The sequence below is a fragment of the Alligator sinensis genome, unplaced genomic scaffold, assembly GCF_000455745.1.
Source record: "Alligator sinensis unplaced genomic scaffold, ASM45574v1 scaffold161_1, whole genome shotgun sequence".
Lineage (NCBI taxonomy): Eukaryota > Metazoa > Chordata > Crocodylia > Alligatoridae > Alligator > Alligator sinensis.
In genome coordinates this window covers 2,559,977-2,584,521 of record NW_005841974.1, presented here as the reverse complement: position 1 = coordinate 2,584,521, position 24,545 = coordinate 2,559,977, and the positions used below count along the sequence as shown (strand labels likewise).

Sequence of the window (24,545 nt, the reverse complement as noted above, 5' to 3'; positions counted from 1 at the left end):
GTGAATGGGGAAACAGCATGAGGGGTTAATGATTGCCAGCCAGTGAAAAGGCATCACTTATCTCTCTCAGTGTGAAAGTTCAGGTCAAGAACCTTGAACCATTCAGCTTGTCACAGTCAAGCCACGCACGGGTCATGTCCTGGGGAGCTGGGCCCTACTGATAAACAATAACTGGGACCCACAGACTTGCTGACTGTTCCATCATCTCAATCCCAAACAGGCTGCTCCAAAGTGATTGCTTCAGCTAGCGGCATCACCTGTTCTCACAATGCTTGGTGCCCTTGGTAAAACCCCAATTCCTAGAGTTGGGTTTATGGGAGATCTCAGCTTTCTTCAATATAGGGCAAATATCTAACCTTCCTCCTTGCATAGAATCATAGAAAAGTAGGGCTGGAAGGGACCTTAGCAGGTCACCTAGTCCAACCCCCTCCTCTAGGCATGATCACCTCTCTACAGGCCATCCCATAGAAGCACTTGGCTAAGCTAGTTCTAAAGCTGCAAAACAATCCTGTTGCCCTGCTATAGGAGTGGGCAGTTATTTTGGCTGAAGGGCCACTTAATGAGTTTTGGTGATCTGTCAAGAGCTGCATACATCTTTTAGAAGATATTATTTAAACAAATTATAGATTTTAAAAAGTATACTAAAATCAAACATCTACTACTATCACATTTTAATTTTATTTCAAAAAATAATTTTAGTCCTGATTTATATGTTTTTGAGGAGTGTATATGCATAATAGCTCAAAATAAAGTCTTACTCTTGTATACTGTGTGCGGGGGGTGAGTGTGTGGGTAGGTACATGGGGATGTGTGTGGACGTGCATCTGGGGAGGTGGAGGGATAGGGGATATGCAGGGGATGTCGGGTGTTGAGATCTAAATGGTTCAGTTTCACTGCCTACGTCTACGTGTCACCCTACAGTGATGTAGTGACGCAGTACATCACCATGCGGCGCACTACAGCAACATAGCAATCACATGTGTCTACACGTGATCGCCAGCTACATCACTGTAGTGGCACACTCCCCAGCTACAGCACGCTACTACGGTGACATCGCTGCAAAATCTAAGCATGTGCTGCCCACATGGTGCAATAACAGCTTGTACTGTGCTGTGTTTTAGTACTTCCAAAAGGAAGTACTAAAACATGGTGCAGTAGAAACATCACCATATGGCGATATGTAGACACACCCGCTGAGTTTCAGTGAATGTCTGTATCTGAAACTCTTCGTTAGGAAATGAATGATATTATGGAAGTTTGGAAACCCAGGAAATCTTATCAGGAATTGGCAAAAATTACGGACGGTACAGAGTGGGATGCTGTACTTGCTTTAAGAGACAATCCTGCCTCACTTACCTGAACTGTTCCTCCAGCATGGGGAGGCCCCTGGTGCTGCAAAGGGTTAACAGTGCCCAGTGGCAGAGCAGGGCACACAACATTCTGTTTTTGTCAGCCCTTTTTTTCCGCTTTTACGTAAGTTTCTCCAAACATGTTTGCATCAACTCCTTCCCGGTGATGCACCTTTGACAAAAGTGTTTTTTGGGTCCAAAGATCAGTGCTGGAGCAAGTGACCTACAGGCTGCAAACAAGCCTCGCAGGGTATAAATCCAAGCCAGAGAACAGCCGGAGCACAGTAGAGACCAAAGTCACTCTGTGCTTACTGCTGACACTGAGGTGCCGACAGGAGACAAGAATGGAGGCTGGAATGAATGTCCTGCATGATGCAGGGGTTCAGGCCACTCGCTACTTGCAAATGAACTACCAGGGTGCCCAGGACTGGTTTCTCTTTGTCTCCTTTGCCGCTGACCTGCGAAACACTTTCTTCATCCTCTTCCCCATCTGGTTCCACCTCTGTGAGACAGTGGGCATCAAGCTCATCTGGGTGGCCGTGATTGGGGACTGGCTCAACCTGGTTTTTAAGTGGTGAGTAGTATGCTGTGCTGTGCCTGGCCCTGCTGTACTAGGAGCACTTGCTTAATCCCTGCTTGTCCCTTTGAGATGATTGCCAAGGTGTATTTCTGTATGAACTGCCAGGCAGGTTGAAGGTGGCTCCAGACTGGAGCTTTCCAAAGCAAATTTGGAAACCTCTTTCAAGTTTTCAGGATGCAAATTTCCTTCCAAAGCAGCAGCAGAGTGAAGACCTGAACTAGCTTTACTTGTTCATTTTATGGGATTAATGCAGCCATTAGCTCTAGATGGGCTTCTCTTAAGCAGACTTCATTTCCCCCCAGCTGTAAAACAAGGTGACAATATTTGCCTTGGTTTGTGAAGGGCACTGAGATCGGTGGATGCAGAGTGCTTAGAGCTTCTTACATTACCACTGTTTAGAGAAAAGTGAGTCTGTTTGTAGCTCATGATAGAAAAGGGCATAGAGCAGGGGTGGGTATGGGCAAGGAGGTAAGTGTGTTTGGGGGGGGCAGACACTGTTTTGGGCACAACCCTGCTTACTTCAGAGGTGCATTTCTTAAGGACATTGTTCTTCCCCAGAGCTGGTGTCATCTTGGGGCTGGATCCCAGTAGGGAAAAGATTAGTGTGCATCTGCTGGTGAAGTTGCCATGGGAGTCAAAGGAGGTGTGTGGCGGAATGAGCTAGGAGCAATGATCAACCTATGTATAAGTTCATATATAGGGTCTCAGGCTGTATCCCTGGGAGACCTTCCCATCTTTGGGCAATGCCTGCATGATAGCTTCTTGGCTTTTTGGCTATTATCAAGTGTAAACATCACGGGCCAGCCAATATGAAGATAGCTACTTGAAACCACCAGGCAGAAGCAGGACAGAGGGGATGAACTGAGAACTGCCCTCAGGCACCACTAACTGAAAAAGACTGCTGACAAATTTGAACCGCCCCCCCCACCAAAAACACACTTTACTGGAAGAGGCAACGCATCAGTTCTACCCAACTCCACAGTGCCTGTATAGCGCAAGCCTCAACAGGGCTTTTTGGCATTTTTATCTAAAGGTGATTCAGTCAGCTATTAGATACAAGCACCAGAAAAACCCTGCTGAAGCACCCAATCTATACAGAAGTTGGGTGAGTCAGGTCAAACTAACACCATACCTCTTCTGGGCGTGCGCTGGGCTCGGCATGGGAGCATGCTGAGTTTAAATAAAACACTGTTTTGTTTTGGGTTTTTTTTTACATCTGTAAGCAGCCTTAATACCTTTGAATTTTCCCCACCCCAGCAACTGTACACCTCATACTAAAACCATTGTCTCGGTATGTCTAGCCACCTTACAACTCTGTATCCATGCAATTACCATGCGTGGGGTCTCACCTTGCTTCCTATGACACTATGGCACTGCAACTTCTTAACTCCCTATACCACAGGCTAAGGCACGCTGCATGACTAATGGAAAGTCCTAGTTTGCATCCACCTAGACCAATTAAGTACCATGTAGCTACCATATGCCGGGTCCTACACTCTCTTCAGCCTCTATAAAGTAATGTAAATAATTATTATTTTTTAATGTTCACTGATAGTGTTTTAAAACTTGTGTCCTGCTGCAGGGTCAGACCCATGTGAAGGGAGTGGGAAAGGGTTCACAAGTGACCACATAGAACATGTAGTTGCTGGTCCCAACTGCATGCCTCTGCATTGCACTGAGTGAGGTGGAAAAGGGAAAGTCCATGGCAGCTCTGAGCTTGTCAGGGCCTCTTTGCTCATGCTGCCAACTTCTGGTCCCTGAGATATGGAGAATGCCCAGTGCCACACAGGGGTGGATCTGTGGGGGGCACAGTTGTACCCCCTTTGATTCCTGGTCTACCCAAAATTTAAAACCAACTGGCTGGCAGCGGCAGTGACAGCAGCTTTTCTATTCAAGGAGCAGCGGGGGAGTCACTTGACTTCATGGCCTATATTAATTTACCTGATTCCTTCTGAACTCTTTATTTCACTGTCAAGATGCACAAGAAGGCTATAATTTGTTTTACGAATCTGAAAGAGATGTGCATTTAATTCTAATGACAACAAAACTAAAGCAACAACATCCTTTGATTATTTTTACCTAGTTTATTGTAATTTTTTATGATATAGGCTAGAGCAAATTAATGCACATTCCAATGAAGTTAGATTTGTTTTTGCTTTGATCTTAAACTGAACAATATGGCCCCAGACCCCTAGCATGGTAGCTTTCAACCTGTGATCCACCCCCCTGGGGCTCTGCCGACTATGCATAAGGGGTCCACAAAGGATGACTGTGATCAATCAAAAGTTGGTGAATACCCACACTTAATATTCAAAGGGTCAGCACCTTCATTCAAAATTTCCAAAGGGGTCCATGAATGAAAAAAGGTTGAAAACCGCTGCCCTAGAATATTAGTAAAGCTTCTAGTTTATTTTTACCTGGAAGAAAATACGTGTTGCATTATATGTGAGGATGCACTCACACCCCTGCTTTTCAAAAGCTGAGATCCACCCATGGTGCCACATACATGTATAGAGGAGACATGTACAAACTATGTTGGGAAGGTGGAGGTGTCTGTGTGTTTAGTATTGCCAGCACATTTATTGCTATTAGCTAGAAAATGTAAACTTGGAGAAACCAGAGGTGGGTCTTTCTTTTTTCCGTGTCCCCCCCCTCCCATTTTAGCTGCTTTGGTTTCCCTGAGGAGTTGATGCATGGAAAGAGAGTATGTAAACCAGGGTATGTAATTTCTAAAGTGTATTTTAACAACCTTTGCAGCAGCAGCAGGATGTTGTTCACCATGGTCCCCCGGCTTTACCTGTGGCTGGTTAGGGTGTTATGTCTTGTCAGGGTTGACTGTGTAGTTTTGTAAGGGATTAGACAATGCATTTGCATAGGACAGTTTGGATAGACATGATCCTTTCTCAGGCAGAGGGTTGGATCAGATGATCTCTTGAGGTCCCTTCCAGCCCTACTTCTCTATGGCACTATTCTCAAAGTCTTTCTTGGACCTTATATGTGTGACTACCCCAGACTTGGCCCCCTCATCCCTTCCCCAGTCCCTGCTTGCATGCCAGGGTTTAGGTGATGGGGTTTGAGCCTGCTTTTCTTCTTGTGTGTCTAAGACAACTAAAGCCACCTTTCCTCTTGTGTTTCAGGATCCTTTTTGGGCAGAGACCCTACTGGTGGGTCCATGAGACCAATTACTATGACAACACCTCCGCTCCTGTGATCCAGCAGTTCCCTCTCACATGTGAGACTGGCCCAGGTGAGGCATCTTCTAAAACTTACCTAGAGAGAGGGGTAAAGGAGTAGAACTGTGCACCACAATTTATGCCAGGGGGTAGCATATGGAAGAAAGTGTTCATGTGCCAACCAACTGAGCAGTTGCCCTGGGAAGGAATGGGGGGCTATTGATATCTCTATGCAGAGCAAAGGTTCATGATTCAAGCTGCTGGCTTCAGAAATCCATATATGTATGAGGGTGAGGCAAAGAGCTGTCACAAGTGCTGGCCTGTGATATCACTAGTACAAAGAAATGTCTCTCCAGGGATGGACAGAGAGAGAGAGAATGGTTTCAGAGGACCAGGCACTAACCTAGGCTGGTAGAGACTTGGTTTTAATCCCCTGCTCTACCACAGACTCTCTGACAAAGCAAGTCACTTAGGGCCAAATGCCATTTGGCACTTAAATAGCTTTTAGATTCTATTTCCATCTGTGTGGAAACATCCTGAACTAAAATTGGGGAGGAAGTGAGAGGGAACATCCAACCTCTTAGCCTAGAAGCTTAGTAAAGGAAGGACACTCAGTGTCAGGGAGAAGGTCCTGGCATCTGGCTTCTTCCTCAAAATTTCTGCACCTTGCATTCATCGGGTCAAATGGTACATAGTGAAGGGAGAAATCCTGCCCAGCAGAAGAAGGGGGATAAGCCCAGAGCCCTTCCATCACAGCATCCACTTCACTGAGTCATGCTCCCTTTGGCTTGCTCTTTGTTTCTTGGCCCCACATATCTCCCTTTCCTGACTGCCCAGCATGCCATCTTCCAGAGGCGCACTGTAGTCTGTGCCTAGTCTGTGGCATAGTGGTTAGAATAATTTGCTAGGAAGGGAAAAATGGAGTTTCAAACCCCTTCTGGGTGTGAAGGGCCCAGAGCCTAGGTATTCTGCTTCCTGGGCAAGTACCTTACTAATGGGCTAACAGGTGGATGGATCTTCTGGTGTCAAATAATTACAACCTGTGGCTTTTTCTCCAACTAAAGTTTCAGGAGTTACCTGGCACTATGCAGGCACTCGGAAGATTCTCTTGCACCCCCGAGCTTAGGCAGTCACAGTGCAGCTTTCTGAGACTGTGCAGAAGGGAGGCACAGCTACACTGGTGCATACAGAACTTTTATCTGCATAAGCACCAAAAAAATCACCCATACACTGCTACATAGGTGATACTTAGGGGACAAAGAGGTACTTTTGGATTTGGCCTTTGGCTATACCTCCTGCAGTCTAATCCCAACTTCTGCTGGGTGCTATTTCTGTAGCTACTACCCTCACTGAGTTTCTGTAGGATGGGATGATATCCAGTGGGGTCTAGTGGGTTGGTTAATGTATATGCAGGGTTGGGGGGAGAGGGTGGCGGGGGCTCAGGCTGCCTAAAGGACAAGGAGTTTTCAAGTATTACAGTGATTCCATCCAGGTCCCCAGTGCATGAACAGAGCTGGCACTGCCATATCTGTGTGGGACTGTACCACAGGCCCTGGGGAATTTGCAGAGCTTTCTCTGCTCTGAGTGGTCATAGTGCTGTAGGCTTATTTCCCTTGTTGAAATACTTAACTACATATTTTGTACTTAGACATTTGTTCTTCTACTGAGGACCATAATGATCATCAAATATGGGGTCAGGAAGGATTTTTTCCTTAGATCAGACTGGCAGGGTCTGTGGAGGATTCTCCCTTTCCTCTGTAGTATGGGGAGAGTCCTTCCCTTAGATTCTTCTGAGCATATCTGGGATCTTGGATATTGTAGAATCTGCTGCCCTGTCATTGCCGTAGCAGAGCATTGGCAATGCCCTGGTCTCTCCTGCTTCTACCCCTGTTATGGGTAGACTGTCACTGAGATTCCAGATGTTTTGCCTCATAGCTGTGAGTGGGGTGTTGAAGTGGCAATTTGTGGGATTTCTGTGGTTAACAGCTGCTTGCAAATGCAAGGGCCTGGACTTGATGGCCTAGGAGACCCCTCCCACATTCCACATTTCCCCCCTACCAATAACGCCTTATTTGTAAGAGTTCCTCTTCTTCTCCTCCACTCCGAATGCTACAAGTGGAGAGGATTCTCACAGTGCCTGTCCCTACACTGATGAATCCCCAGTGTCCTGCTGGAACTGGCTGCTGTTGTGCTGCAAAGCAGGCTTTTGGACTTCCAGCTGAGGGATCCTAGAAACCTGGGCACTCTTTGCTGTTAGTCTTCAGGGAGGAAAGTTTCTAAAGTGCAAAGAACAACCAGAGAAAAGCTAATATGGGCACTTTCTTTCCCCTAGGAAGTCCCTCAGGTCATGCAATGGGTGCAGCAGGAGTTTACTATGTGATGGTGACAGCCATTCTTTCTATTGTTGTGGGGAAGAAACAGCCGACATTTAAATACTGGTAAGCAGCATTTGGACAGTCAGTCTCATATCTTCAGTGTAGAGGGTAGGGGAAGGTGCATTCTGAACCAGTAAAAGAAAGTGAGCTTTCAGGCACTGACAGATGTGCAGCTCCCTGCTATAACTCGTGGTGCTTTGCAGGAAGTGCCATGAGTTAGTGGTCTCTTGACCCAGCAGACATTGGCTGTTGGGTTGGGGGGATGGGGGTTGGGGGATCAAGCTGCAGTTTGGAGTGGATATGTGTCTGCAGCTGCTCTCCCCTACCCCTGCCCCTCCCCTTTCCCAGCTCTGGTGCTGTCTTCAGAATGGAGGGGAGTGGGGAGGGAGAGGAAGGGAGCAGATGGTTTGCCAGCCTGAGCTAGAGGGTGGGGCAGGTGGATTGGAGCCCACCCCCACCTCGGGAGGGGTGGGGAGATTCAAATCCACCTGCCCCACTTTCCAATGCAGGCTGGGCAAACCCTACACAGAAGTCTCTCCCCTCCCTTCTCCCCTTCCCATTGTGCAGTCAGCAACAGGGGCAGCATTGGGCTGCTTCAGCCCAACTCTGCTCCTGGTGCATATTGATAGATATTAATAAAGATGCTCCACTTTGGAGCATCTTCATCTGAACCTTCATGTAATGAAGCTTCAGATTGTTATGCAATCTGGCATTTTTAAAGCGCTCTGCAGCCATGCATGTCAGTCAGTGCACAGCAGTTGAGCACATCAGGGGCTTGATCGTGTGACAAGCCATCACTTCTGTCAATGCCCTTCATGCATCATGTAGCTGAGCAGCAGAACTTTCTGTTGCAGGAAGCAGGTAGCACAATGGCTCTCTCATACACACCTATATACCTGTATGCAAATGCTTGCCTACAGGCCAACATGTAAGTGCTGAGCAAGAGGTTTAAAAGGCTAGTAAGGGCTTCACAAGCACCCATGGCATTGGAAGCTAGGCCAGCTAAGGCCATAGCAAAAGGGTGCACTACATTGTGGCATATGGCATGCTACAGTGTAGCAATCACGTGTCTACATGAGATGGCCAGCTACGTTGCTGTAGCGGTGCATCCCTGGGTATGATGTAGCGGCAAAATTTACCTGTGTGCCATGCGCACAGTGCAGTAACCACCTGTACTGCACCATGCTTTACTACTTCCAAAAGGAAGTAGTAAAGCATGGCAACGTGTAGACACACCCAAAGAGAATCACAGCTCATACTTCCTACAAGCTGGACCCCTTGTACTGGGACAGAATCATTCCCTCTGCGGTATAGTCTGAACAAAGGCCTGGCTCAAAGTCCTTCTGTTGACTCTGATGGTCTTTGACTGAGGCCCCACTTGGGTTGTGGGAGCAGAAGTGCTTTGTGTTACCTGAACTCTGTCCCAGTTGAAGTCAGTGGGATCTCTGTTGTTACTGGCAGAGTTAAGCTAACATTGAGTCTTTGAGGAAACCTGCCCCTAGATATTTTTAATGTGTGTTAAAAGTGGTATGTGGCCTGGCTGTGGAGTGCAAACCCTGGACCTCCCCAAGCTCTGTGGGTTAGTAGTGCCATAATCAGTGACTGTCAGGGTTTTATGTTGTGACCCTTTACCCTGCTGTCAGGGGGAGGCATTTCAGAGATCCCAGCCTTCTTGCTCCTACCCAGACACTGCAGGAAATGTGTCCCTACATCCCTGAGCAAGAACAAGCTTTGCTGACCCCACTGGCTTTGCCACTAACTGAACTGTCTCCCCATTGCAGGTTTCTGCGGACGGCATTGTGGACAGGGTTCTGGGCAGTACAGATCTGTGTCTGTCTGTCCCGAGTCTTCATTGCTGCACATTTTCCTCATCAAGTCATTGCAGGGGTCATCTCAGGTCAGTACAGTCAAAAGAGCTGCCTTATCTTCCTGCATTCTAGTTGATGTCCACCTGCAATATTACATAGCCTATACCCTGGGCAGTACTAATCACTTATATTAGGTTATATGAGGATAATCACGAAGCTGCATATGTCCAGGTTTGCTATGCAATTACTACATTTGCCTTTCCAGAGAATACACACTATGGTACAAGTCTTTGGAAAGCCTGTAGCCTCCAGGCACTTCAACATATTTATCCAGGTCACACAGATAGAACAATACACAACTAATTATCATGGTTGGCAGGTTTTCCTGGCCAAAAAATACTGTTTTGAGGTATACATGTGCAGCAGGCTTGGGACTCTGAGAGGAGAACACAGTATGTCAATGCCTAAAGTAGGTAAATAATATTTTCTCTCCAGGCTGAGAATAGGCACAGCCACCTGAATACCACTTATTCCCTGGGATGACATGACACCATGGTGATAATCATGGAGCTGCGTGTCCCAGGAATTATGCTTTCTTATTCTGACTGGCTGTTTCTCCTCTCACCCTCTGCTCCCTGCAGGCATGGCAGTGGCTGAAGCTTTCCAACACATCCACACCATTTACAATGCCAGTCTCCGGAGATACCTGGGCACAACCCTTTTCCTTTTTAGCTTTGCCCTGGGCTTTTACCTGCTGCTGAAGACTCTTGGTGTTGACCTGCTGTGGACCCTGGAGAAAGCCAAGAGGTGGTGTGACCAGCCAGAGTGGGTTCATATTGACACCACACCCTTCGCTGGCCTCCTCCGGAACCTGGGCATCCTCTTTGGGTTGGGGCTGGCCCTCCACTCCCAGATGTACATGGAAAGCTGCAAAGGGAAGCAGGGCCAACAACTGGCCTTCCGCCTGAGCTGCATCGTGTTCTCACTTGTTGTTCTGCACCTGTTTGACTCTTTCAAACCGCCCACCAAGGTGGAGCTGCTGTTCTATGGCCTGTCTTTCTGCAAGAGTGCAGCTGTGCCCCTGGCTGCTGTCTGTCTCATCCCCTTCTGCATCTCTCAGGTCCTGAGCCAACAGGATAAGAAAGCTGTATAAAAGGAATTGGAACTTGGATATTTATATATATCATGGGTGCCATGTCCCATGAACAGAAAGTTAGGGCTCTTGGTCCCCCTACCTGTGTCTGGGTACAAGTGCCAGAACTGGATCTAGTGAGTCCTGGGTCAGCCAGTGCTACAGAAGATGCTGGCTTAGACCCAGCCATGGCCATTGCTTTCTTATCACCAAATCTGCACATACTGACTTCACCCTGGGACCAGCCCCGCGTGGCTCCTGGGAAGTCCCTGTCTGGCTTACACAGTAGAACTGCCACCTATGGAACTGATCTCATGATGCAGGTCAAAGTTTAGAGACTGGGATACATTCATATGCAGGCTGCATGCACAGCAAGTCCCACTGCCATAAGAGGGACACTGGATACAGCTCCTCTCCTGTCCCTCGGATGGCATATGTGATAAGGTGAACAGTGGAGCCCTGGGACCAGACTGTAGCAAGTGGAAGCCCCTGGCAGCCATCACAATTTTCCTAGCAGGTCATCCCAGCTCCGTTTGCACTCTCAAGATGACACAAGCTAACCTCATCCCTCCCCTGGTATTTGTCACGTGAGGAGATTGGCATTGCCAGGGGTGGAGGGTACTTATGCCTGCATGTTATTGGGATGATTGATCTGATAGCTCCTCACTGAGGACCAGAGGCTGTTTGCAGGAGAGTGATGTTTAGAGACCAAGTATAAAAATCTTAGCAGAAAAGCTCCTACATGCCACCAGCCTTGGGGCTTGCCAGCTTCTGTGTCCCATTGAGTACCCAGTGCCTAGCAGTTATCTTGTGTGTAAAGCAGTATGTATACATGTGTGCCTATATGTAAACAGAGGGCATTTTATTAAATCCTGAGGTGGTTTCGTCACCAGAGGTGGTAAGGTGTTTGGATTGCTCCCCTGCTTCAGGGAAATCCAGCCCTCACTTTGGATACTGTTAATCCATTAGAAATCATAGGGGGAAATAGCTCTGGACTTCCCTATGCTGTCCCCTCAACAATGCTGCCCAATATTCCCAGTGTACGGTAGTGGCGAGAGAGGGAAAAGAGTCTTGTTATCATGGGTCCGTTCACCATCACAGTGACTCCTCTTTATTACACTGTTTTTCGCTTCACGGAGTGCTAATCAGAGCAGTTCACTCTCCGCTCATCTGGCCACCTCACTATGAATATGAATGACATTCATAGTGGGGCTGACCAGCAGAGCATTTTGTCTCATTCTTCAAGCAGACATAGTCAAGGACATTGTACAGGATTAATCCTTAGGGAAGTTCCACTTTTCTGTAGATGTTGGTAATTCAGTTCTATCCCACAAATGAATCCTGACAGATATGAACTCTTGGTCATGCCTGGGCGCTCAATCCAAAAACATATCTGAGAGGTCCTTTGTTTTTGCCTGAAATTCTGGAGCCCAATCCTGAGTTGCCAGCAGCACAGCTTCTGAAAGGCAGGATTAAAAGCCTGGGGTAGCACAGCCAGTTGTTCACAGGGAATACATGACAGTAGTGATGCAGTCCTCCAGAACTGCTATTTCTGTTTGATTTATTAAAATATCTTTAAGCCATGAATGGAAGAATTGGTCTACCCCAGAGCAGGCTCTGGGAACATCCCACATTACCCTTAGCACTGCAAGGTGGATGTGTCAGCTTCCTGCTCCTGACTTCAAATCTCTCTGGGTAATGGAGAGGAGACTGGCCAAATATACCTTTCTTGGGGCAGAGTTGAGCTCCTCACCCTGGGAGCGAGACAGGCAGGCATTTTGCTTTCTTGGGTACTAAAGGACAGCAAGGAAGGGGTGACCCCTGGGTTAGGCCTGCACAGGAGAGAAAATTCAACCTGCAGGCTGTCAAGCCGGCACCTGTCCTTCTAAAAACATGAATGAAATAAACCAAAGGCAGGCCAGGATGGGGGAGGAACTAATGTGATTCATCATTAGGGCTATGTTGCCTGACCAACCATGGAGGCACACAGGTACACTGGCATAACACACTTCAGGCATGTCCCTGGCCACTTGGCCTGTTTGGTCTTAGAGGCCTTATTTTTAATAGGGTTTGGCTTTGTCCCCAACTAGCTGAAAGTGCAGAAATGGCTCCCAGGCTTGCAGGGAACATCCAGGGGGATCAGGCAGGAAAGAGGAACCCACCCACTGATGCTGTTGACACTGTCCCCAGCTGAGTTTGGCCCTGCATAGCCTGGCTGGAGCAGGGTAAGAGTGACTCTGGGACTCTCCACACTCCTGGGTCATCCAGGGACAGTGGGAAGAAAGGCAGCAGTGGGCGCAGGAGGGAGGGAATGGGAGGGGAGAGGAGGTGCTGCTGAGTATGGAGGAGGGGGGTGCAGGGGGGAGATGATTCCTACCTGCTCTGGGGATGTCAAAAATGTCCCTGGCTGCTGCTTCACTGGCATGATCCAAAAGCAGGGTGAAACCATGCCATGCACCCCTTGGGAAAAATCCCATTTGTCCACAGATGGGTGACCTTGCATTTTGTTCTATTGAATTTTATCTCCTTTCTGTGCTCCAGTCCTCAAGGTCATCCAGTTTCTTTCTGTACAATATCCCCATCTTCCTCTCATGATGCCTCCCAACTTTGTGTCATCAGCAGATTTCATCCGCATACTCCCACTTTTCCCAGAAAGGTCATTAAGGAATTTATAAACAAGAGCAGTCCTAAGATCGATTCTTAGGTACTGCCCTAGAAACTGCCCTAGCTCCTTATTTTTATCAGCCTGCGATTAAAAAGGTCATTAGCCTCTGATCTTGTTTCTTGGGCTTATCAAACTGCAGCTACTTAATCAGTACCCTGTGCCCAAGAGCTATTTTTCCCAAAGGTGTTGGAAGTGTACTTGGCCCAGCCCAGAGGCTGCATTCTGACTCCACTTTCCATGAAAACACCTCGACTGGAGTAGCTGGTGGGAGTGGCTGGCTGGAAGTCACTGGACTGGGTTTGCATCCTGAGGACAGCCTGGTGCTAGCCCAGGGACCTGCTGACAGGCACCTCCTGAGAGGGAGCACAGGGATGCTCCATTCTCCGCAACACCCTGTATTCACAGCAAAATTCCCCAGCATGACCCTCAACTGCCTTAAGGAGTCAGGGGGCAAGTGGCCCCTGAGCAACATGCACACTGGAAATAAAAATCCTGAGGTGCAATTCCCATGGGACCAAAGCCCCTCTCTCCACCTTTCCTCTTAGGACCCATGGGTCACACAAGACACTCCTGCCCACATGGCCCAGAGCTGCCAGACATTGATCCAGGTCAACGCAAGGGCTCAGACTTGGCACCCTGCAGGGTTCATGGCCCCAGCATGGATGACTCCATGTGTGAGCTAAGCCTACACAGGCCAAACATGTAGGGACTGCCAGCCCGCTGGTACAGATGCAATTTTCACCAGGGCAGAGCGCAGAAGAGCAGGTGTCAACAGGGTGGACAGTTAGGCAGGAGATCCAAGTGGTGTCCAGTGCCAGGCATCAGGGTCCACTTAGTCCTTATTGGGCTGCCTGGTTTATGTAATGGTAGCAAAGCCAAGGAGAAGGATTTACCAGTAGCTGCTAAAGCATGTTCCCTGATCAGCTCAGCTGCAAAATCTGTCTGAAATACAGTAAAACAGTTTCTCAACCTGTGGTACACAAGACACAGGCAGGGGGTACATGGGTACCCCAACACTCTCTCTCTTGCCCTCTTTTCCTCTCAAAACTATGGCAAAAAATTTGGTGCGCCATGCATTAAAATTCCCCAGTAATCATTTGGCATGCCATGCTTTGCATGGCACTGGGTTCAGCCCTCCTAGCTTTGGGCAACAACACTTCTAGCCCAGGTACATACTTGGGCTGTGCACCCCTGGTGTAAAAGGTGGCAACCCTACCCACACCAGATCAGACATCTCTCATATCACGGCCTTATATACACAGCCCTTCTTCCAACATACAGCACACATTAGTCTGTAAATATAAAATCCCCCGGAAAATTGTGTGTTGGGGTACTTATTAACATTTTCAGAAGTTAAGAGGTACTTGCTACTTAAAAGGTTGAGAAACACTGCAGTAAAACACACACCATGGAGAGGTAGGGAAGAGAGGGCAAGGAGCTCCTCTGGACAATCCAGCTCCTTTGGAATAGCACATATGCTACAGCCAGCTCAGCACCCTCTCTGGTCAAAGTCATCAGAGCCCAGCTTTTAAATCAAGGATCAAATGTATATGCAGTTTACATGGAACTGAATTGCTTCAGCCTTTCCTTGTTATTTTCAAAGCTTTATGTTTAAGATTATGGCTACAGCAGGATGAGCTCAGATATACTGCTTGCTGTTTTCCTCACAGTAACATGCATGGCTTTAGCAGATGGAGTTGGAATGTGGCCTCATTATTTGTGCTGGCTGCAGGTTTCCTGGAGCATTCAAGTCTTTAAGCCACTGTTGCACTCGCTGAGACCTTGCTGCCAATATGCATAAACTTTCACATAGAACAATCAGCATCATTCATAGATCTCCCTCTGCCCTTCTGAGAAGCTGCACCAGCACAGAAAGCTTCAATTCTTTGCTTTGGTTTCCTGGTTTGGGGTAGACAAGATGGAGAATGTAAGCATGCAAGATGCCTTCAAGGGGGCATACCAGGAATCTGTATGGGAAGCCCTGAAAATTGTCCTAATTGCAGCATTGGTCTGGGGATGACACTACGGCAGTAATTTGAGCAGAGTTCATTCTTACAATATTGTTAAAGAGTCTCAATCTATCCATGTCCTTGGAAACAGCAAAGCCTCTTCTGCCTCCACTCTACAAATATGCCTACCCCGTTACATACAGTCCACTTCCACCAGGAATCTTTTCTACCCTCACCCTCTGAATAAGCTCCACACGCACCCTTTCCTGAGTTGTGTTTCAGGGCTTGTCTTTGTTTGCCTTGATTGCTAAATCTTAAGAGCAGGGAACACATCTAAGGTGACATGGATATTTGCCACATAATGGTTATTTCTTAAAATTCAGTTAATATTTATCCTGATGAAGCTTACAGACCCTGGCGCACTACACATGGCTCATCCTAAGGCAACAAATCCTCATCTTTACAAAGACAACCTAAAGGTACCGACCTTAAGAAGCATGCACCATGGATCACAAGGAATATTCTGAGCATCAAAATGTGCTGGAAGTGGAATCTTCCCCCCCCACTGAGGTGACTCAGGCTAAAAAACACAACCAATTTCCCCCAGGGACAAAATATGTTATTCTAGGATTTTCCTACAGCAGGGGTGGACAAAAAGAATGGCCTGGTGGGCTGTAATCTAGCCTATGGGGTCCCTAAAAAAATTAAAAAATTAATATTTATCTGCCCCTGGTTGCCTGTCATGCAGCCCTTAATGGCTTGCCAAAACTCAGTAAGCGTCCCTCTGCCCAAAATAATTGCCTGCCCCTGTCCTACAGAATGCTACAGCACTTAAAATCTGTAGGAACCCAGAATAAAAGGCTTTATCCCAGGTTACTTGTTTTTAGCTCGAATTAATACTTTGCCCTAAAACAACGCAGACTAATCCAAGTGAATTGCCATTCAAGGTGCATCGGTAAATGATTGTCCTGGGCTGTTTTTGATAGGACTCAAAAGGTGAGGGGGAGTGATTGTCCCAGATTAAACTTGTTGTCTGGTTTTAGCCTCAGGTTAATTTTATATGGATTCCTCTGAGATTCCTGTCCACTGAAGATAGATCCATTTAACTCTCTTGTTTCCCTGCTGCTTCTTGGAGGGCCACCGTGCTCTAAATCAAAAGCATTTACAAGCTTCTTTTCCCAATCAGAACCTGAAAAAACATAAAAAAACTGCAAAACAAGAGAGCATCTCCCCCCCACCCCCCTTGAGCCAGTGCAGTCATAATGGGTTAATCATTGATTTGATTGATTCATTGTAAATCGCTGAGCTAGATGTCTGCACCCAGCTCCAAGGAGTGGTAATTATGTTGAATTCAAATGAAGTAATGTTTGCTGAGGTGCTCAGGTGTTAACATGTCCTAATTGGGGGAGGGTCTTTGAAGAGCAAACACAAGCTGCAGCCCAAATGGTATATAACCAACCAAAAAAGGAAGTGGACTCTTTTTTTCTCAAAGTCCTAGCTATCTCCTTTCTTGTGCAAGGCAGATGCTATAAGAGACCAGAATGGATCATCTACACAGCTTTGGGGTTCAAATGACTCTTTACCTTCAGAAGAATTACCAGAGCTGCCAGGACTGGTTCTTCTTTATCTCATTTGCTGCTGACCTTAAAACCACTTTCTTCATCTTCTTCCCTGTTTGCTTTCACCTCTGTGAACCTGTGGGTATCAGGCTTCTCTGGGTAGCTGTGGTTGGGGACTGGCTCAACCTGGTCTTTAAATGGTAAGTATGTGCATCTTGCTGCCCAAAACTGGCTCAGGTTTGTGCTTATATTAAAAGAAAAAAAGCATGTGGGGGGAGGGTACACCTGCTTCCTAATACATGAATTATTAATACTGTATGCTAAATGTGCTGGTTGTTATGATTTGGATGTATTAATGGGACTGCATATGCACTTCATAGAAGTGTAGTTTTAGGCCATATTGATAACTAATTATGTTATGTATGTAACAGCAGTAGGGGACTGCCTTGCTGATGTGTCTGAGAGTGGGGGAAGATTGCAGCAGTATCCCAATCGTACTCTTGCTCTTATGGCATCGCTTCAAACTCTCTCATGAGAGACTCGGATTGGCTTCTCCTTTCTGGGAGTCACTGTCCAAACAGAGGCTAACACTGTGCTGTGTTGCCTATGTCCATTTATACTGGGGTGTGGGAGAGACTGCTAGTAATTGGGACCCTTGGTCTGGAACATCTTGCCTACAAGAAATTTTAGCTTGAAGTGAAGCTGAATCCTGTTCAGAGCTCTCTTGACTGGCCTCTTGTATGGCAAGACTGGTCCTGGCTCCCCACAGATCAGCTATGCTCCTAGCTGATCCTGTATTGTCTAGGACCCCTTGATCACTTTTATTTTTTGCATCTAACTGGGAAGACTTGCAGTTCAGCAGAGAGGGAAGAGCCATAGAAAGGTGGCTGGTTCCTGCAACAGATCCTGGAAGAATGGAGTCTTCTGGCTAGTGTGTGGAGCAAGCCCTGGAAGCTTGCAGGAAAGAACTGTGTGCTGGGAGGGGAGGAGAGGGAGACCCTCTTGTTCAGTTTTCTTCAGGACTTCTTAAGCTGTCAGTACCCTGCCTGGAGGTGCTGCAGGAGATGGTTTCTTGGTGGAGAACATTCCTGGAGGGTAGAAAGTGCTGACACAAGCATGATTTAATAAACCCTGAGAAAAATGAGATGTGGTTAATAGTCTTCCAGGAGAATTTCGGGAAAAGCATAGCAGAAGCCCACCCTGCCACAAGCTCTTTGTTCACTACAAATGCAAAATTTTTGCTAGCTTGGGTGGGTAGCAGATGCCCTCATGCTTGTGTCCCTAACTCTTGACCACTGTATGAACAAGCCTGGTAGGACTTGAACAACCATGCTGTATTTAAAGATGGGTCATCCCTACTTTGTTCCCAGCTGAATCAAAGATGGCTGAATGAAACTAGCTACAGGTTTCTCTTGCCAACTGCTGGGGTTAGGTTCCTAAAAATTCCAATGTTTGGCAAAATGGTGGTTGGTAAGACAAGGCTTATGGGGGAAAATGGCAGGTGGCGGGCTGATGCGTGGCCATGGAAAGCTGTGGTTACTCAACTGTATACTGTGGTAGCCAAACTGGTATATAGAATATTAAGCATGGATGCTCAAACCTGTACTTGGCAAGCTGAAATGTCTGGCTTAAACTGGAAGATCCCCCAAACAACCCAAGTGAGAAGTATTGCCAAGCAGTGAGGGATTTGCCCTGCAGCCTGCAGAGATGGCCTCCTTGATGACAGACTTCTTCTGCTAACCCAAGAATAAGTCTCTTCTGAATAACAGGCTGGCCTTGACTAGGAAGACAAAGTCTGCATTTGGCAGCACTTCCATTCCATGCCTGAATACTTGTGCTAATACAGATTTAGAGCAAAAGGGATGAGATCTATAGACTTCTATGAAGGTGGTGCTGACCATGACTGTGATCTATTGCATTTCACTCTAGGATTCTCTTTGGGCAGAGACCCTACTGGTGGGTCCATGAGACCAGTTACTATGGCAACACCTCTACCCCAGTGATCCAACAGTACCTTCTCACATGCGAGACGGGGCCAGGTAAGCAGCCCTGCTTGGCAAACCCTTTTGTGCAACTCAGCCCAAACCTCTTCCAGATGCTGACCATCCTTGCCTGTCAAGTAGCCCTAACTCCATGAGCACTCCTAATGAGTTCAGTGGGAGTGGGATTAGAGTGGAATTGGGTTTTATTAGTCAATGTGGATAAGGGCCTGGTTTGAATTCAGTTGGCCAATAACCACAGATCAAAAGCAATACAGGATCAGGCTGCCTGGATTTAGTTTAATTAAAGCCGTTTCTTCTCTGGCACAATAGTCTGAGCCTGCTGCTGACTTATGAGGCTAGGACTCTGTGTTTAAGAAGCTAGCTTTCAGAGGCACTCTGCATGCCGAGTCTGGTGTAAATCCGGTTAGAATGTCTTGTATCTCTGAAAGTCAGACCTCTCATTCTTGCCTATCTGTGAATTTAAGGCATTGCATACACTACTGCAAGGTGTGGTAGTCTTTGCCCTGAGACCCTTTAAAGCAGGGGCCAGACTCGGCAGGTAAGCAGTATGTGCTCCAGTGTAAACAAATGACTCCAGGGTGGAAAGAAGGACAGATGGGACCTGCTAAAGCTGCTCCAATCCTAGATCCCATGGCTGTGGTCTGGTGGAGGACTCTGGAGATTCAGGCCTTGGGCATATTGGTAATAGCTGCAGCCTGCATTGGTTGAATTCTCTTTTGGACACAGCCTGGCTGGGCAGCTCTGGAGATAGTCCTCAGACTGTTGTTGTACTTGACTTCCACTTCTAAGGTTGGTCAATGGCCAGCTGGTGACTTCTTTTGGGAATGAGGGCAGGAGCAGAGAGTTAAATGATTGCCAAAATCATGTTCCAGGAGAGGGGAGATGAGGAGAAATAAATGGCTCCTTCCTGGCTGCCCTTGCCCACATGCTATGGTTCCTATTCAGCCTCTCACTGGGGTGGGCTGGCAGTCTGGCTAACCAGTCTAATAGCTGGAACACTTCTGTTGCCTCCCCTGGAAAAGGCAAAAAGCCATTAAACAAGTGGCAGCCACTGAGTAAAGTATCATCAAAGCCTGTGACTGTTGAAGGAAACTTGCATAAACCTGTTATAAGCTATTAATGGCAGTATAGAGAGCTTGCAGCATGTGGCCTCCTGATGAGTGGGCTGGGTTGAGCTGGAAAAAGCAACTGGATCACTTGCTTCTATGTGTGGGTCGGATGATCCTGCGAACAGGAAACAAAACGGGGGTGTTCTCTTTCTCTGGAACTCGCCAGTGACTCTTCCATCCTCTCTTCTGCAGGCAGCCCCTCAGGTCATGCTATGGGCTCGGCAGGCATCTGTTATGTGATGGTGACAGCTCTGCTCCATGCCTGGCTTCAATGCCTTCAGTCCTCCTTCCAGAAACAGTAAGATCCCAGCAGTGCTTCTGCCTTGTCCTGGGTGCCAGGAAAAGGGCTGTAGGGCAGGAAGTGCAACCTCCTCCAGCTGATCAATGCAGTGGGAATCCTATTAGCTTGGCTGGGGAGGTGCCCCACTCCAATCTGTAGCACACCTCCCTGGCAGGGCTGCTGCCTGCTAGCCTGCCTGGGCCTTAGTGCCTTGCACGTAGCATGTGCAGCCTCCCTTTGGGAGGAATAAGAGGCTGTCTACCAATGGATTTGACCTCATTCTGCAATGAAGTGATGGGCAGCATTTTCTGATCTCACAGCCACAAGGCTGGGCCTAGCTGCTCTCCACAGCCTGGCTGCTGTAGCTGTCTCTTGAGCTGCTCTGCAGACCTTGCTTGGTAGGGAAGTGACTTGACATCCCTCACGCCCCATCCCTGCTGAGTGCTGTGCAATCCCTGTGTTGCAGGTGCCTGCGATGGGCACTGTGGACAGCATTCTGGGGGGTACAAGTGTGCGTGTGTCTGTCCAGGATCTTCCTAGCTGCTCACTTTCCACACCAAGTCATTGCAGGAGTAATTTCGGGTAAGTCTCCTCTGCATTTGCTGAAGGAGCCCATGACTTGCAGGCAGCACAGGCTGATGAGAGAGAGAGAGAGAGAGAGAGAGAGAGAGAGTGTGCTAAATCTAGGCTATTGTCCTGCAAGGAAGCAAAAACTATTGCTGGGGGGGAGGCGCAAGCCTGAACTGACCAAGGCTAACCTAATGTAGGGGCGGTTGATCCAGATGGGAGATCCTCTGCTCCCTGGGCATCCCCCAACAGCAGGGGCAAGGCATCTTCCATGTCTGGTTTCAGATAGTGGAGACCTTGTTCTGCCAGGGTGAATGCTGGAACTGCTGTAGAGTGCCAAACCCCATGTCTGTCATCTGGGGGCTCCAGCTCAGTTTTTGACTGCAAAGTGATTGATTTGCAGAGTCACTCTGGGGCTTGCGATTGCTCATTCTCTGATGTCAATAGGCCCCCTCACAGGATGGCTGCTGGCTAGCATCAGTATCATGCTGCTAGTCCAGCCATGTAGAAACAAGGTGTGTGATATTTCTTTTTTTTTTTTTTGTGGGGGGGTGGGGGGTGGCTTTTGCTAGGGACACTAGAGTTTAGTTCCTCTGGGGTCCAGTTGCTGCTTTCCTAATCAATGCCAAACCCTGCTGTTGGGTACACTCTGCCATGGCTTGTAGTGCTGTTTCACGCGAGGGCATGGTAACTAGGTAAAGGAGCTGGCGCCTGTTCCTGCCAGTAGGGGAGGATGACACAGCTGGAGGAATAATTTTGCTGACTCAAAATGGCTTTTCCCTGTGGCTTGGGAAGGTCCTTCCTGCCTCCCACACAATCTGCAGACAGACCCTAGGCAAGTTAGCAGCATAATGACTGCAACCCCTCTGACAGCCAGAAGTTGGCAGGAAGGTTGAGACTGGGCCTTAGTTCCCGACTGGGCCTTAATTCCCTGCCTCAAAATGTGTACTCCATGTCTGATTTCCCTCTGCAGGCATGGCAGTGGCTGAAGCTTTCCAACACATCCACTCCATTTACAATGCCAGTCTCCGGACATACCTGGGCACAACCCTTTTCCTTTTCAGCTTTGCCCTGGGCTTTTATTTGCTGCTGAAGGTTCTTGGTGTTGATCTGCTCTGGACCCTGGAGAAAGCCAAGAGGTGGTGTGACCAGCCGGAGTGGGTTCACATCGACACCACACCCTTCGCTGGCCTCCTCCGGAACCTGGGCATCCTCTTTGGGCTGGGGCTGGCCCTCCACTCCCAGATGTACGTGGAAAGCTGCAAAGGGAAGCAGGGCCAACAGCTGCCCTTCCGCCTGAGCTGCATCATGGCCTCACTCATTGTCCTGCATCTGTTGGACTCCTTCAAGCTGCCCACTGAGGTGGAGCTGCTGTTCTATGGCCTGTCTTTCTGCAAGAGTGCAGCCGTACCTCTGGCTGTTGTCGGCCTCATCCCCTTCTGCGTGTCCCACATTATCAGGATGCAAGAGAAGAAACTCGCATAAAAGCTTTGTGTGCAGGACTTCCTGCCTATGGGTCTACTTGTGACACCTTGGGTGGTATCTGTTTGGTGGCACTAACACAGAACTGATACAAACTGCTCCTAGTCTGGGTTTGGTTTTCTCTCCTGCCGCAGTGTGCATGTGGCTGCTGAAGTGGGAAGAAATCCATTTGGGCTTCAGGCAAACACATTTATTGAGCTTGGCTTGGAAAGGACTTAGAGGTAGGGGTTTTTAAACACACACACACACACACACACACACACACACACACACACACACACACACAGAGGAAGCTCATGTTTAGAGGGGCTCCTGTAAGCTGCAGCAAAGCAGAGCATTTGACTGCAGTGGAGTTCTGGCTTGGAGTCCTTGCACCATGTCACTCCAGCTTTGTCATTGAGCCTACTACAGGTATACTAGCATAGATCTGTTTCACCTTTCTGAAGCACGTGTATCCTGTTTGTATCCCACCACGCATTTGCCTTTTGCTTGTAACCACTGTATGATCTATTTAACATTGACTTCATAAGACATAACATTTATGGTCTTCTACTTCCTAAGAGATCTGAGCTGTGGCAGTGGTTGTCTAGTATCACTTTAATAAATGGGGAGGGGGGGTCCCCAGGATTGCAGGTATAAGGACAAAAATTCTGTAAGACCACTTGGGGCAAAGGGGGGGGGGGAAAGATGGCTTGATTGCCCCAGAGCCCAGCTTGTATGTACATTCAGGGACACAGACTCACCATTGAAGAAGCAGAAAAGAGAAATGTCTTGCTTGAGCGATTTCCATATACAAGATGTAAACTAGTAAGAGGACATTGCTTTGTACAGAAATTGCTGGGTAGCTAACTTCTAAACTACCCCATAAACATCTGAGCCATGAGCTTCTGCCCTAAGTCTGGGTTAGGAAAGGAAAACCTCTGCCTATTTTCACTAAAATTTATTTTTTTCCCATTGCTGGTATGAGTATGACCAATTGCCTAAACCTACTATCTATTCAAATATGCTACACTCCTAATGCATCTATTATCACAGTGACTTGAAAAGGGGTACAGCTCTTGTTGGGATAATGCCTTGTCCCAGTGCCAGAGGGTCTTTTATGCTGCTGAACAGTTTGGCTTTTTGTATTGGGAGGAAGCTGGGAGTTTGGGGATGAGGTTTAATGGTACTTCTGACTAAATAGAAGAGCCCCTTTAAGTGACTTGCGTGAGGAAATCTCTAAACAACACAGCTAGGGACAGACAGTACATACAAACTGGTTTAAGTGATCAAGAACTGGTTTAAACCTATAATAGAACAGACATTCAGTGTACATAAACCAGTTTTGAAAATGGCTGAAACTGGTTTGAGAGAAACCTGGTTGAATGTAGTATTATACTTAACTGATTTTGGTCAAACCAGTTCATGCAAGGTCTGTCCCAGACCCCTTCCTGGTTTAACTTAAACCAGAGTCCCCCAGTATCAGTGCATGTTTTCTCTCTTTGCTCAAGCAGGGATTCCCCACTCTGCTCTCCCACAGCACAGACCATAGCCAGCATGTGGTATGCTAGCTAATGCTGAGAGGTGTATGTGTAAGGCAAACTGGACAGTGTCTGCTTAGGGCTTTTTGGAGCTAATCAACAGGTCAGCTGGTAATGTCCTTATGTTCCTTTCTTGGAAAACATTGTTTAAGAAGAGATTGAACTAATGCGAGAGACTTTTGTTTTGTTTTGATGGGGTGCTAAATGCTGTGCACCTCCCTGCTGGCTCCCTTGCTGGTCAGGAGCAATGAAGTGGGGTGAGGGGGGAAACCCCTCCCTAATCAGAGCATCCTATGGGGGCCTGGCCATGCCCCACTTCAGCTTAGCACTGTGGAAAGGAAGGGAGGACTGCTTGAGCACCCCCTGGCTTCTAGCCTGAGCCCCTGCGGGCATGTGCCTACATTTCTTCAGTCCAGAGGGAATGTCTGTATATTTACAAACCAGTTCAGCTTAGCCAGATTAGACTAACCTACAAAGATTGAATCAATTCAGGCTCAGACTTTTTGAATGTCTGGCCATAGCCCAGCTGTCTGAGGAGAAACAGTAAATCTAAGCTTCTCTGCTCTGCATTTGAAGGAGGGGGGAGAGGGAAATGACCTTGTTTTTCCAATAGTCTTGCAAGAAGAGCTTATGGTGTGCATAGCCCTGACCCTGCTTATCACAGACAACACAGTGCTGCTGGATATTGAGCTGTTTTCCTGTCTTCTGGATGACAGCTGCTAGTGATGATATGGGAAGCCAGAGTGCCCAGTCAGTCTCGTTTGCACTGGCTCTTCCTTTCTGCTGCCATGGGCTCAGGCTTCCTTGTATGCCTACCACTACTCACTGAGTTAGTAGGAGGGTTCTCTATATTATGCAGGAGACTTCTTGCTTCCCTGGCTCTTTGCCATTAAATAGTCTTTCCCAATTAGTCTATGCACAAACGTGTCCCTAAATTGCCCACAACATTTAGATACTTCTGTAGCTGATATGCGTAACCTCAATGTTTGTGCTC

The 24,545-nt window shown here is 47.6% G+C and overlaps 2 protein-coding genes across 2 annotated transcripts; both read left to right on the top strand.

Annotated features, from left to right (window-relative positions):
* The first annotated feature begins 1,612 nt into the window (after window positions 1-1,612).
* Window positions 1,613-11,306, top strand: LOC102381714 (glucose-6-phosphatase). The gene is made up of 5 exons (XM_006020942.3): window positions 1,613-1,923; window positions 5,067-5,176; window positions 7,435-7,540; window positions 9,259-9,374; window positions 9,927-11,306. Exons 1-5 carry the CDS (start codon window positions 1,694-1,696, stop codon window positions 10,436-10,438), a joined length of 1,074 nt encoding a protein of 357 aa, XP_006021004.1. The 5' UTR covers window positions 1,613-1,693; the 3' UTR covers window positions 10,439-11,306.
* Window positions 11,307-16,300: 4,994 nt separating this feature from the next.
* Window positions 16,301-22,567, top strand: LOC102381465 (glucose-6-phosphatase-like). The gene is made up of 5 exons (XM_006020941.3): window positions 16,301-16,790; window positions 18,520-18,629; window positions 19,895-20,000; window positions 20,449-20,564; window positions 21,523-22,567. The coding sequence occupies exons 1-5, from the start codon at window positions 16,573-16,575 to the stop codon at window positions 22,032-22,034; spliced, it is 1,062 nt and encodes a 353-aa protein (XP_006021003.1). The 5' UTR covers window positions 16,301-16,572; the 3' UTR covers window positions 22,035-22,567.
* Window positions 22,568-24,545: the final 1,978 nt, after the last annotated feature.